Source organism: Bombina bombina, chromosome 2 (assembly GCF_027579735.1).
Source record: "Bombina bombina isolate aBomBom1 chromosome 2, aBomBom1.pri, whole genome shotgun sequence".
In the NCBI taxonomy this organism is placed as follows: Eukaryota; Metazoa; Chordata; class Amphibia; order Anura; family Bombinatoridae; genus Bombina; species Bombina bombina.
Genome location: NC_069500.1, coordinates 732204413 through 732220012, shown reverse-complemented (window position 1 = coordinate 732220012; position 15600 = coordinate 732204413). Strand labels below are relative to the sequence as shown.

Sequence of the window (15600 nt, the reverse complement as noted above, 5' to 3'; positions counted from 1 at the left end):
CAGTATGGGGACTGAGCGCCCGAATCCAGATAGATTCAGTGCCAGCTCGCTCCCGTTTTTTTTCATGTTAAGGCTATAGTTTATATTTGCATACAAAGAGAGAAGCGCTCTACCAGGAACGAACAACAGCTCAGTGGCTTGTTCTATGGCGATTTACCACCCGGAAGCAGCCTCTTTTAGACCAGTGTGCTTTTCACAGAACAAAACTTTCCTGAAGTATATCAGTATGATCCTGCCAAGTAAGGTCAGTCCAGCCCCGAAATACCAGGCAATTCTCCTCTGAACAAGGAACATGACAACCCCAGACGATCGTTTCGGCCTCCTATGGGCCTCGTCAGTGAGGTGCAGCCACATTCCTCTAAGCACACTGGGCAAGGAGTCCACGTCTGGTTTCCCCCATCACCCATAGGGAGACTTCCCCAGGGTCATAATAATTTGCATACAAAGAGAGAAGCGCTCTACCAGGAACGAACAACAGCTCAGTGGCTTGTTCTATGGCGATTTACCACCTGGAAGCAGCCTCTATTAGACCAGTATGCTTTTCACAGAAGAAAACTTTCCTGAAGTATATCAGTCTGATCCTGCCAAGTAAGGTCAGTCCAGCCCCGAAATACCAGGCAATTCTCCTCTGAACAAGGAACATGACAACCCCAGACGATCGTTTATATATAAATATAGTTTATATTTACCTTATCAACATGCAAATAATCAGACCCTTTTCTTGTTTGTTTTTCCTTTGCACACAATCACGCTCGCTGTGTCGCACTTTAGTTTTTTACGTACTATGTCATCACTATGCGACGTGTACTACGCATTTGATTATTTTTGTGCCATTTCTTTTTTTAATATGTCACGCCCGCCCCATAATTGCGCACCTTTAACGACCAGTCAGATGTTTTTTGCTTTCATTTATTAGAGATTTTAAAGGTTCATGCTTAATTTTCTCTCTAGCATTTTTTTGTGTGAATTAAATAAGGCTGCTAGCAGTTTTTTTTTAATATTAGCAGACAATAACAGGCATTCTTTTCCCATTCATCAAAGCTTATTATAGTGTCTTATTGCAATTTTCATTTTTATGGTTTTTTGCCATAATGAAGCAGCACCATCCTGTCCCTGAAGTAACCTTAGAAACCGATCCGGCTGAACACCTTTCTACCAAAGCTAAGTGTGCCTTATGTAAAACATCTGAAGTACTTTCTTCAACTCATTTATGTGGCTGTTGCTTAGAATTTTTATCACTTTCTAATGTTTATGTGTACAAATGCACCTACTGTTTTTCAATTACAATCTAATGCTTAGGGCATACCCACAGCAATTAAATATTTTATTGCTGCCGCCATTGATAAGGCCCTGACTGCTCTATCGTCTTCAAATAAACTTAAAAGGTCATTGCATATTTTACTGTTTTTGCATGTTTTTATGCACTGACCGATAGAATACTGATGTATCTTCTAATGATGGGGATGCCTCTGGTTCTGTGGCTCCTACATCAGACACAGAGTTTGATAATTCTTCCTTTTTATTTAGGATACAACATTTCTGTTCTCTTTTAAAGAAAGTTTTATTCACTTTAGGCATTGAAGAAGCTAATCATTCTGATATACCCTGTAATCGTTTAAATTCAGTGTTTAAAACTGTTGTCAATCTTCCTGAGATTTTTCCTATTCCTTATGCAGTCTCTGATATGATTGCTAAAGAATGGCCTAAACTGGTTATTACTTTTAACCCTTCTTCAAGGTTTAAAAGATTATATACTTTACCTATTGCTAATTTGGAGCTGTGGGAAATGGTCCCCAAGGTTGATGGGGCCACTCTTGCCAAACGTACTACTATTCCTTTGGAAGACGGTACTGCTTCTAAAGATTAATGCAAATGAACAGAAGGATACCATCGCTCTTAAGATAAAATCAAGACTTTATTCCAAAAAAGTTAAAAAAAAAAAAGTATTTATGAACAGCAAACACTGAAACCATTAGTAGGGAGAGGAGCAAAGCAAGCGGGCTTACGCGTTTTGGCAGAATGCCGTAGTCATAGCCTTTTAAAGACCCTTTAGATTGGAAACTTGAATCTTATCTTAGAAAGGAATACCTTCATACTGGTTACATTTTTTGACCAGCCATTTCTATTGCTGACGTAGCGGCTGCCTCTACTTTTTGGTTATCTTGTCTTGCTCAGCAGTTATCTTTAGATCCTGAATGTTCCAACATTCTTCATTTACTTCAACATGCAAATAATTTTATTTGCGATGCAGTATTTGATATCGTGAAAATCAACATTAAAACTATTTCCTTAGCTATTCTTACTAGAAGAGCTTTATGGCTTAAATCAAGGAATGGAGTATTCATTCCTCAAGACAAAAAGTCTAAGTGGAAATTTAAGGCTCCCAATCATTTTTGTTTCTTTTGTCAGAATAGAGAACAGAAAACTGTCCCCTCCCCTAAGGCCTCTGGCTCTAACTGGAGACCACCTTCAAATTTGAATAAATCCAAACAATATAAGAAACCAAATCCAGCCCCTAAGACAGCATGATGGTACGGCCCCAACCGAGTTCTTCTGGTAGTGGGCAGGCTAAAACTTTTTCAAGAATTTTGGTCAGAATCTGTCCAAAATCCGTGGATTAAGAATATAATTTCTAAGGGATATCGAATTGGATTCAGAATAAGACCACCTATGGGAAGATTTTTTTTTTTACCCATATTCCAAGTCATCCTATAATAGCCCAAGCATTTCTTAAATTTGCTTCAGACTTGGAACTCATGGGAGTGATTGTCCCAGTTCCCTTACAGGAACAAAAGATGGGTTTTTATTCCAACCTTTTCATTGTCCCGAAAAAGGAAAATTCTTTCAGACCAATTTTGGATCTGAAAACGTTAAATACATTTGTGAGAATTCCTTTCAAGATGGAAACTATAAGGATTATTCTTCCCTTTATTCAACAAGCATGTCCACAATAGACTTACAGGATGCTTACCTTCACATGCATATCCACACAGAACATTATCAATTTCTGAGGTTCTCTTTTCAGAAAAAGCATTACCAATTTGTTGCTCTCCCTTTCGGCCTAGCAACAGCTCCAAGAATATTTACAATGGTTCTCGGTGCTCTTCTATCTGTAATCAGAGTGCAGGGTATTGTGGTGTTTCCTTATTTGGACGATATTTTGGTACTAGCTCAATCTTTTTATTTAGCAGAATCACACACAAAAAAACATTTGTCATTCCTTTGAAGACCTGGTTGGAGGATCAATTTACCAAAACGTTTCTTGATTCCTCAGACAAAGGTCACCTTTCTAGGTTTCCAGATAGATTCAGTGTCCATGACTCTTTCCCTGACAGAAAAGATACAAATTAATTTGGTTTCAGCTTGTCTAAACCTTCAGTTTCTATTATTCCCTTCAGTGGCTATGTGTATGGAAGTTCTAGGCCTCATGATTGCAGCATCAACCCAATCCCTTTTTTCTCGTTTTCATATGTGGCCTCTTCAACTTTGCATGCTGCGCTAATGGTGCAAGGACTTCACTCAAATATCACAACTGATATTCTTAAATCCCAATACACATCTTTCTCTGAAAGTTAAACCACCACTCTATTCTTCAAGGGGCTTCCTTTGCTCATCCTACCTAGTCAGTGATCACTACAGATGCAAGTCTTTCAGGTTGGGGAGCTGTTTCGGGTTCTCTGACAGCACAAAGAGTTTGAAATCCTCGGGAGGCGAGGTTACCAATCAATATCTTGTAACTCCGTGCTCTTTTCAGGGCTCTTCATTCTTGGCCTCTATTAAAGAAAGAACCTTATATCTATTTTCAGACCAACAATATCACAAAAGTGGTATATGTCAATCATCAAGTGGGAACTTGAAGTTCCTTAGCTATGATAAAAGTATCTTGAGCACTTTCTTGGGCAGAATCCAATTCCTGCTATTTACATCCCAGGTGTGGACAACTGGGAGGCAAATTATCTGTCGTCAATCCCTACATCCGGGGGAGTAGTCTCTCCACCCAGATGTGTTTTCAGATTGTACAACTTTGGGGCCTACCAGAAATAAATCTTATGGCCCCTCGTTTGAACAAGAAACTTCCCAGGTACCTTGCAAGGTTTAGGGATCCTCAGGTAGAGGTGTTGGATGTTCTAGCAGTGCCTTGGTCTTACCAGCCTGCTTACATATCCCCCCCCCTCTGGTCCTGCTTCCAAGAGTGATTTCCAAAATCAACATGGAGTGGTACTCTGCAATGGCCTCACAAGATTTGGTATGTGGACCTAGTTTGGATGTCCAGTTGGCGGCCGTGGCCTCTTCCTCTAAGACTAGACCTTCTGTCTCAAGGTCCCTTTTTCCATCCAGATCTAAAGTATCTAAACTTAATGGCATGGAAACTGAACACTTGGTTCTCAGTCACAGACAATTCTCTGACTCAGTGATTAACATCATGATTCAGACCCACAAACCTTTTTCAAGGAAGATTTATCACACAGTTTGGAAAACTTTTATATTTTATGGTGTTCTCATGATTGCTCCTGGCATTCTTTTAGAATTCTTTAGGATGGTTTGGAAAGGTTTATCTGCCAGTACCTAGACAGGTCAAATCTCTGCTTTTTGTAATGTCTCACAGAAAAATTGCTTATCTTCCAGATATTGTTTTGTTCATGCTTTAATTTGTATTAAACATGCTTTCGAACTTATTTCTCCTCCTTGGAGTCTTAATGCATTCTTTCGACAGTAAACTGCTTTCTTGGAAAGTATTGTTTATTTGACTATCTCTTCTACTAGTAGAGTTTCTGAATTGTCTGCACTCTTGTGAGTCTCCTTATCTCATTTCCCATCAAAATAATGCGGTTTTGTGGATAACTCTCACAACATTAATAGGGAAATTATTGTTCCTTCTTTGTGTCCTAATCTAAAAAATGCTACTGAAAAGACTTTGCATTCTTTTGGATGCTGTTAGAGCATTGATATACTATGTTGATGCTACTAAAGATTTCAGACAGACTACCAGTCTGTTTGTTCTGTTTTCTGGTTCTAAAAAACGCCCAGAAGGCTTCTGCTATTTCTTTTAAATCACAAAGCTTATTTGGAGGCAGGTCAGTCTCTGCCTCAGAGAGTTACAGTTTATTCTACTAGATCGGTTGCCACATCTTGGGCTTTAAAGAATGAGGCTTCAATTGATCAAATTTGCAAAGTGGCCACTTGGTCTTCTCTGCATACCTTTACTAAATGTTACCATTTTGATGTTTTGGCCTCGGCAGAAGCAGCTTTTGGTAGAAAGGTCCTTCAGGCAGTTGTCTCAGTTTGATAATGGTGCCTATACTTTGAATTTATTTGTCATAAAATACATTATTTTTAGTTTTTTGATTTAATTTCTCAGCAAAAAAAACTCTCGCCACCTATATGAAAAGAGAGCATAATATATGTACGAACTAACCTGATAAATACATTTTTCATGGTGGCGAGAGTCCATGAGGCCCCACCCATTTAAGGTTCTTTTTTGTTTAAAGCATATATCTTTTCCCGCTGCTCAATTTATTTTTTCTTTTACTCCTTAATCACATCACCACTTGGCTATACGTTAAACTGAGTTATGTGTGAGGTGGGCGAGGTATTTTTGGGCATTTGAGGTTTGGGAAACTTTGCCTCCTCCTGGTAAGAACGTATATCCCATATGTAACAGTTCGTGGACTCTCGCCTCCATGAAAGAAATTAATTTATCAGGTAAGTTCTTACATGAATTATGTTTAAGATGCTGATCTTTAAGTTATTTAAAAGTTGTTCTCATTTTCATTATAAAATGTCCTGGCCATTTTGATGCTGTAACATTTAGAGAACTAGCCTAGGTATGCTGTCCTCACTAACTGATAGCTAGACATCTAGTTAACAGTACAGACAAAAACAACCTTTCGTTTATTCCAAACTGAAATTAATTCTTTGAATAGTTCTTTAAAGCTGCAATACAATCAGATAAATTTAAATTGCAATATGCACTTACACATGATGATTGCAAATACATACAATATAAAGTTTTAATTTTAATTTGCAGAAGCCATCTTCGTTTTCAGAAGCATGCAAGTCAAGCTCTTCATATTTTGCCTCTAGATACACATTTTATATTAATGTTTAATGAGTTCATTGTACATTTGAATTGCACTGATATGTTTGCTGTAAGATCTAAATATAAGCTCTCTGTATTAGAAATTAGTGTATTTGTTCATTAACAAATTGTGAACATTATTAACAAAGGCAGTATTCTTCCTTTTTCATTCCTGTAAGGAACTAAACTGCAAACAACCACCAGATGTCTTCAACATTATAATCATATGATAGACAGTACACTATGGGTCATATGTTGTCGTCATTAGTTTTTGGCTACATATTTACAATATTCAATCTTCTCCTCCTAGGGCCAGCATCCACTACTGTCAGTCAGTTAAGTACATCTTCCAGCTTGTCATTCACACAAGCAAAGTCTTCAAATTTTGACCCCTTTGCAGATCTTGATAGACTTGGTTCTTCTCTACAAGGTAAACTCAAATAGCAGTTGCTAACACATATCAGATCCAACACTATTTGTTAGTAAGTACCGCCTGTATGGATACCAACAAAAAGGTCACACTATTTTCTTGACATCACAAATTACAGATAAGTGCTAGAATAAAGGAGAGACACACAAGTATTTTAAAGTGATGGTAAAATGACTTTTTCAGCTACGTAGCATATTAATGAGACTCTCTAGTGAAAACAATACATGCTTTCATTCTTAAGAACATATCATTGTATCACTACTGCTGTTGGTTGTGTCAGCGCCGGTTTCCTGCGGCTCCAGAAAGGTACTTTATGTATGCGTTTAACCCATTTGCATGGGGTGGTTCGGTTAAATACACCAATGTGTGTGGTTTGATAGTGATAAAATGACATGCTCTAAAAAAAAAAAGCATGTCATGTTTTCACCGTAATAGCTCTTCAAATCTGACGTTTGCTTAAAAGGACCATTAAATGCAGTAGAATTGCATAATTAGCAAACTTATAATAAAATGAAAAAAAACTATTTAACAGCCCTAGTTTGAAATTAAAATGAGAAGTAGATTTGTTTCGGGCAAATTGCAGGTAAAATTTTCCTTCCCCGCTGCAACGTGACCGCTATTAGCCAATCACAAAATTCATATACATATAGTCTTGCAGATGCTCATTTACACACATAAAAAGACTGCACACATTTAGATAATGGAAAAGAACTGGAAAGTTTAAAATTGTGTATCTGAATCATAGAAGTTGAATTTTGACTTTAGTGTTCCTTTATGTAGTATGCCAATATGTTCTGTGTGATTAAAGTATAAACATTATAAATTCTAGGCATATAAATCATGTAAGGGTTATCATTTTTAATTCTTCGTTTTGTTCTCCTGCTAAAGGGTCGTCATCTCAGTTCTCTTCTGTTCGGCCCAATGACAAATCTTCTCAGAAAGCTGGAAATTCATGGCAAGCTGGAAAACCCCAGAGTACTACGCCTTGGCAATCCCAGACCAAAAGTGGAGTGCCTACCAAGCCCAACTATAGTGGTTTTAGTGTAATTGGAGGAAGAGAAGAACGAGGCATCAGAGCACCAGGTTTTGGTAAGAGGAAAGAACTTAAAGGGGCAGTACAACACCTTGTAATTTCTGTTGTGTTGCAATAAAATAACATATCAGCAAAATCTTAAAGTTTTTAAAACAAATTAACATCCTTTTTACTGCAATTATTTTTCAATAGCCAAACTCCACCCACTATTTGCCTTATTTGAAGAAGCCAATCTGGGATTTAGTCAGAAGACTACAATGCTAATCACGGTCATAAATTTTAGTATAGAATGGATTTATTTGAGGTTATCAGTTAAAGCCAATTAGGGACATATATTAGCAGTGTTAGCCTTGAAAAGTAGTCAGTAGCTTGCATTTCAAGTTCTGAGCATTAGAATTTGCTCAATTTTCAGAGCTAAATGAGCTAGAACAAAGGGGCAAATAAATACAAATATATTGCAAAGATGTTTCATTTTGCATAACCATATTATATTAAAACCTAAAGGGGTTTGCTGTCATAAATGAAATGTCAGTTATCCCCCTTCTAGCTAAAAATGTGTACTGTAACACAATATATCAATGCATGATTGTAAAGTTTTCATTATGCCTTTTTTACATTGTATTTGCACCTTTCAGGACCAAAGCCAAAGGTTACAGAAGATGATTTTGTGGATCTATTGTCAAGGCAAGGATTTTCTAGCAAAATGGATAAAAAAGGACCAAGAACAATTGCTGAAATGAGGAGACAAGAACTGACTAAGGATATAGATCCTCTGAAGTTGAAAGTAAGCACATTTTGCATTGAAACTGTATATTGAAGGTTTACAGTAAAGATTTAGCAGTGACTGACTGTATCCTGTGTAGGCAAATGTAGGCAATATACATTTGTATAACTTAAGATACTTGAATAACTTTTTTTATTTGTTCTACTCTTAACCTGGGTAGCTGCAGCCACAGATAGAATTAGCTTCAAGATTGTAAGCTGTTTTTACCATTCTGTGTATAATCTAGCAACCTAAGTGTTTCATAAACATAATTGTAGATGAGTGTGTATATTGCACGCTGTGTATCAGAGATATTGAAATAAAAACTTTAAAGGGACAGTCTACACCAAAATTGCTTTTTAAAAGATAGATAACGCCTTTAACCCCTTAATGACCACAGCACTTTTCCATTTTCTGTCTGTTTGGGACCAAGGCTATTTTTACATTTTTGCAGTGTTTCTGTTTAGCTGTAATTTTCCTCTTACTCATTTACTGTACACACATATACTATATACTGTTTTTCTCCAACATTGGTGTGTCCGGTCCACGGCGTCATCCTTACTTGTGGGAATATCTCTTCCCCAACAGGAAATGGCAAAGAGTCCCAGCAAAGCTGGCCATATAGTCCCTCCTAGGCTCCGTCCACCCCAGTCATTCTCTTTGCCGTTGCACAGGCAACATCTCCACGGAGATGGTTAAGAGTATGTGGTGTTTAGTTGTAGTTTTTTTATTCTACTATCAAGAGTTTGTTATTTTAAAATAGTACTGGTATGTACTATTTACTCTGAAACAGAAAAAGATGAAGATTTCTGTTTGTGAGAGGAAGATGATTTTAGCAGACAGTAACTAAAATCGATTGCTGTTTCCACATAGGACTGTTGAGATGAAGTAACTTCAGTTGGGGGAAACAGTTAGCAGACTTTTCTGCTTAAGGTATGACTAGCCATATTTCTAACAAGACTGTGTAATGCTGGAAGGCTGTCATTTCCCCTCATGGGGACCGGTAAGCCATTTTCTTAGTCTCAGACAGAATAAAGGGCTTAATATGGGCTATAAAACTGGTAGACTTTTATGGGCTAAATCGATTGCTTTATTTGGACATTTTATACATGTTTATGCTGATAATTCACACTTATAAACTTGGGGAACGTTTTTTAAAGGCAGGCACTATGTTAGACACCTTTTCCAGTCAGGAAGGGCCTTCCCAGTTGTAGGCTGAGCCTCATTTTCGCGCCATTACTGCGCAGTTGTTTTTGAGTGCAAGACATGCAGATGCATGCATGAGGACCTGAAAGTAGTTGGAAAAGTTCCTAGAAGGCGTCATTTGGTATCGTATTCCCCTCTGGGCTTGGTAAAGTCACAGCAAAGGCTGTAGCTGGGACTGTATAGGGGTTAAATCTGTAACCGGCTCCGGTTTCGTTATTTTAAGGGTTAAAGCTCTGAAAATTGGTGTGCAATACTTTTAATGCTTTAAGACACTGTGGTGAAATTTTGGTAAATTTTGAACAATTCCTTCATATATTTTCACATATTCAGTAATAAAGTGTGCTCTGTTTAAAATTTAAAGAGACAGTAACGGTTTTGTTTTAAAACGGTTTTTGTGCTTTATTGACAAGTTTAAGCCTGTTTAACATGTCTGTGCCTTCAGATAAGCTATGTTCTATATGTATGAAAGCCAATGTGTCTCCCCCTTCAAAATTGTGTGATAATTGTGCCATAGCGTCCAAACAAAGTAAGGACAGTACTGCCACAAATAATGAAATTGCACAAGATGATTCCTCAGATGAAGGGAGTAGACATGGTTCTACATCATCTCCTTCTGTGTCTACGCCAGTTTTGCCCACGCAGGAGGCCCCTAGTACTTCTAGCGCGCCAATGCTTATTACCATGCAACAATTGACGGCTGTAATGGATAACTCCATAGCAAATATTTTATCCAAAATGCCTGCATATCAGAGAAAGCGCGATTGCTCTGTTTTAAACACTGAAGAGCAGGAGGGAGCTGATGATAATTGTTCTGTCATACCCTCACACCAATCTGAAGGGGCCATGAGGGAGGTTTTGTCAGATGGGGAAATTTCAGATTCAGGAAAAATTTCTCAACAGGCTGAACCTGATGTTGTGACATTTAAATTTAAATTAGAACATCTCCGCGCACTGCTTAAGGAGGTGTTATCTACTCTGGATGATTGTGACAACTTGGTCATTCCAGAAAAATTATGCAAGATGGACAAGTTCCTAGAGGTTCCGGTGCACCCCGACGCTTTTCCTATATTCAAGCGGGTGGCGGACATAGTGAATAAGGAGTGGGAGAAGCCCGGCATACCTTTTGTTCCCCCTCCTATATTTAAGAAATTATTTCCTATGGTCGACCCCAGAAAGGACTTATGGCAGACAGTCCCTAAGGTCGAGGGGGCAGTTTCTACTCTAAACAAGCGCACTACTATTCCTATCGAAGATAGTTGTGCTTTCAAAGATCCTATGGATAAAAAATTGGAAGGTTTGCTTAAAAAGATTTTTGTACAGCAAGGTTACCTTCTACAACCCATTTCGTGCATTGTTCCTGTCACTACAGCAGCGTGGTTCTGGTTCGAGGAACTGGAGAAGTCGCTCAGTAGAGAGACTCCATATGAGGAGGTTATGGACAGAGTTCACGCACTTAAGTTGGCTAACTTTTTATTTTAGATGCCGCTTTGCAATTAGCTAGATTAGCGGCGAAAAATTCAGGGTTTGCAATTGTGGCGCGCAGAGCGCTTTGGCTAAAGTCTTGGTCAGCGGATGTATCATCCAAGACAAAATTGCTTAACATCCCCTTCAAGGGTAAAACTCTCTTTGGACCAGAATTGAAAGAGATTATCTCAGACATCACTGGGGGAAAGGGCCACGCCCTCCCACAAGATAGGCCTTTCAAGGCCAAGAATAAGTCTAATTTTCGTTCCTTAAGTAATTTCAGGAACGGACCGGCCTCTAATTCTGCATCCTCTAAGCAAGAGGGTAATGCCTCACAGTCCAAACCAGCCTGGAACCGATGCAAGGCTGGAACAAGGGTAAGCAGACCAAGAAGCCTGCTACCGCTAACAAAACAGCATGAAGGAGTAGCCCCCGATCCGGGACCGGATCTAGTGGGGGCAGACTCTCTCTCTTTGCTCAGGCTTGGGCAAGAGATGTTCAGGATCTCTGGACGCTAGAAATAGTTTCTCAGGGTTATCTTCTGGAATTCAAGGAACTACCCCCAAGGGGAAGGTTCCACATGTCTCACTTATCCTCAAACCAAATAAAGAGACAGGCGTTCTTACATTGTGTAGAAGACCTGCTAAAGATGGGAGTGATACACCCAGTTCCAATGACGGAACAAGGAATGGGATTTTACTCAAATCTGTTCATAGTTCCCAAAAAAGAGGGAACCTTCAGACCAATTCTGGATTTAAAGATCCTAAACAAATTTCTCAGGGTACCATCGTTCAAAATGGAAACCATTCGAACGATTCTACCCACTATCCAGGAAGGTCAATTTATGACTACCGTGGATCTAAAGGATGCGTACCTACATATTCCTATCCACAAAGAACATCATCAGTTCCTAAGGTTCGCCTTTCTGGACAAACATTACCAGTTTGTGGCCCTCCCATTCGGATTAGCCACTGCTCCAAGGATTTTCACAAAGGTACTCGGGTCCCTTCTAGCGGTTCTAAGACCGAGGGGCATTGCAGTAGTACCATACTTGGACGACATTCTAATACAAGCGTCGTCCCTTTCAAAAGCAAAGGCTCATACAGACATCGTTCTGGCCTTTCTCAGATCTCACGGATGGAAGGTGAACATAGAAAAAAGTTCTCTGTCTCCGTCAACAAGAGTTCCCTTCCTGGGAACAATAATAGATTCCTTAGAAATGAGGATCTTTCTGACAGATGTCAGAAAGTCAAAACTTCTAAGCGCTTGTCAAGTTCTTCATTCTGTTCCACGTCCTTCCATAGCTCAGTGCATGGAAGTAGTAGGGTTGATGGTTGCAGCAATGGACATAGTTCCTTTTGCGCGAATTCATCTAAGACCATTACAACTGTGCATGCTGAAACAGTGGAATGGGGACTATACAGACTTGTCTCCAGTGATTCAAGTAGATCAGAAGACCAGAGATTCACTCCGTTGGTGGATATCCCTGGACCACCTATCCCAGGGAATGAGCTTCCGCAGACCAGAGTGGGTCATTGTCTTGACCGACGCCAGTCTAGTGGGCTGGGGTGCGGTCTGGGAATCCCTGAAAGCTCAGGGACTATGGTCTCGGGAAGAGTCTCTTCTCCCGATAAACATTCTGGAACTAAGAGCGATATTCAATGCTCTCAGGGCTTGTCCTCAGCTTGCAAAGGCCAGATTCATAAGATTCCAATCAGACAACATGACGACTTTTGCGTATATCAATCATCAGGGGGGAACAAGGAGTTCCCTGGCGATGAAAGAAGTAACCAAAATAATACAATGGGCGGAGAATCACTCCTGCCATCTATCTGCGATCCACATCCCAGGTGTGGAAAACTGGGAAGCGGATTATCTGAGTCGTCAGACATTCCATCCGGGGGAGTGGGAACTCCACCCGGAGATTTTTGCCCAGTTGACTCAATTATGGGGCATTCCAGACATGGATCTGATGGCGTCTCGTCAGAACTTCAAGGTTCCTTGCTACGGGTCCAGATCCAGGGATCCCAAGGCGACTCTAGTGGATGCACTAGTAGCGCCTTGGACCTTCAACCTAGCTTATGTGTTCCCACCGTTTCCTCTCATTCCCAGGCTGGTAGCCAGGATCAAACAGGAGAGGGTCTTGGTGATCTTGATAGCTCCTGCGTGGCCACGCAGGACTTGGTATGCAGACCTGGTGAATATGTCATCGGTTCCACCATGGAAGCTACCTTTGAGACAGGACCTTCTTGTTCAGGGTCCATTCGAACATCCAAATCTGGTCTCCCTCCAGCTGACGGCTTGGAGATTGAACGCTTGATTCTATCAAAGCGTGGGTTTTCAGATTCGGTGATTGATACTCTGGTTCAGACCAGAAAACCGGTAACTAGAAAGATTTACCATAAAATATGGAAAAGATATATCTGCTGGTGTGAATCCAAGGGATTCCCTTGGAATAAGGTAAAAATTCCTAAGATTCTTTCCTTTCTGCAAGAAGGTTTGGATAAAGGATTATCTGCGAGTTCTCTAAAGGGACAGATTTCTGCTTTATCTGTCTTACTACACAAACGACTGGCAGCTATGCCAGATGTTCAAGCATTTGTTCAGGCTCTGGTTAGGATCAAGCCTGTTTACAGACCTTTGACTCCTCCCTGGAGTCTAAATCTAGTTCTTTCAGTTCTTCAAGGGGTTCCGTTTGAACCTCTACATTCCATAGATATTAAGTTGTTATCTTGGAAAGTTTTGTTTTTGGTTGCTATTTCTTCTGCTAGAAGAGTTTCAGAGTTATCTGCTCTGCAGTGTTCTCCGCCCTATCTGGTGTTCCATGCAGATAAGGTGGTTTTGCGTACTAAGCCTGGTTTTCTTCCAAAGGTTGTTTCTAACAAAAAATATTAACCAGGAGATAGTTGTACCTTCTTTGTGTCCGAATCCAGTTTCAAAGAAGGAACGTTTGTTACACAATTTGGACGTAGCCGGGGTCTAAAATTCTATTTAGAAGCTACAAAAGATTTCAGACAAACATCTTCTCTGTTTGTCGTCTATTCTGGTAAAAGGAGAGGTCAAAAAGCGACTTCTATCTCTCTTTCCTTTTGGCTTAAAAGCATCATCCGATTGGCTTACGAGACTGCCGGACGGCAGCCTCCTGAAAGAATCACAGCTCACTCCATTAGGGCTGTGGCTTCCACATGGGCCTTCAAGAACGAGGCTTCTGTTGACCAGATATGTAAGGCAGCGACTTGGTCTTCACTGCACACTTTTGCCAAATTTTACAAATTTGATACTTTCGCTTCTTCGGAGGCTATTTTTGGGAGAAAGGTTTTGCAAGCCGTGGTGCCTTCCGTTTAGGTAACCTGATTTGCTCCCTCCCTTCATCCGTGTCCTAAAGCTTTGGTATTGGTTCCCACAAGTAAGGATGACGCCGTGGACCGGACACACCAATGTTGGAGAAAACAGAATTTATGCTTACCTGATAAATTACTTTCTCCAACGGTGTGTCCGGTCCACGGCCCGCCCTGGTTTTTTAATCAGGTCTGATGAATTATTTTCTCTAACTACAGTCACCACTGTACCATATGGTTTCTCCTATATTTTTCCTCCTGTCCGTCGGTCGAATGACTGGGGTGGGCGGAGCCTAGGAGGGACTATATGGCCAGCTTTGCTGGGACTCTTTGCCATTTCCTGTTGGGGAAGAGATATTCCCACAAGTAAGGATGACGCCGTGGACCGGACACACCGTTGGAGAAAGTAATTTATCAGGTAAGCATAAATTCTGTTTTCTCGCCATTAAATGGACTTTCAAAGGATACCATTATTTTCATCATATCTTATAATTTGCTATAAAAAAAATACAAAATATGATGAAAACATGGAAAAAAACACACTTTTTCTAACTTTGACCCCCAAAATCTGTTACACATCTAGAACCACCAAAAAACACCCATGCTAAATAGTTTTTAAGTTTTGTCCTGAGTTTAGAAATACCCAATGTTTACATGTTCTTTGCTTTTTGCAAGTTATAGGGCAATAAATACAAGTAGCACTTTGCTATTTCCAAACCACTTTTTTTCAAAATTAGCGCTAGTTACATTGGAACACTGATATCTTTCAGGAATCCCTGAGATTCTAGGGTTAATTTTAGCTTTAGTGTAGTAGACAACCCCAAGTATTGATCTAGGCCCATTTCGGTATATTTCATGCCACCATTTCACCGCCAAATGCGATCAAATTAAAAAAACAGTGAGGTTTCTCACTGAAATTATTTACAAACAGCTTGTGCAATTATGGCACAAATGGTTGTAAATGCTTCTCTGGGATCCCCTTTCTTCAGAAATAGCAGACATGTATGTCTTTGGCGTTGCTTTTTGGTAATTAGAAGGCCGCTAAATGCTGCTGTGCACCACACGTGTATTATGCCCAGCAGTGAAGGGGTTAATTAGGGAGCTTTTAGGGAGTTTTTAGGGTTAATTTTAGCTTTAGTGTAGTAAACAACCCAAATTATTGATCTAGGCCCATTTTGGTATATTTCATGCCACCATTTCACTGCCAAAAGCGATCAAATAAAAAAAATTGTTCACTTTTTCACAAACTTTAGGTCTCTCACTGAAATTATTTACAAACAGCTTGTG

At 39.8% G+C, this 15600-nt stretch overlaps 1 protein-coding gene across 3 annotated transcripts in view; it reads left to right on the top strand.

The window, feature by feature from the left end:
• Positions 1-15600, top strand: part of GAK (cyclin G associated kinase) — a 799358-nt gene that overhangs the window by 710676 nt on the left and 73082 nt on the right. For 2 of the 3 annotated variants that reach the window (XM_053702754.1, XM_053702753.1), the window contains 3 exons: positions 6390-6509; positions 7398-7598; positions 8178-8326. In XM_053702754.1, the coding sequence (XP_053558729.1) occupies positions 6390-6509; positions 7398-7598; positions 8178-8326 (470 nt within the window). The remainder of the gene's footprint in view (positions 1-6389; positions 6510-7397; positions 7599-8177; positions 8327-15600) is intronic. The other variant, XM_053702755.1, reaches the window with a different exon arrangement.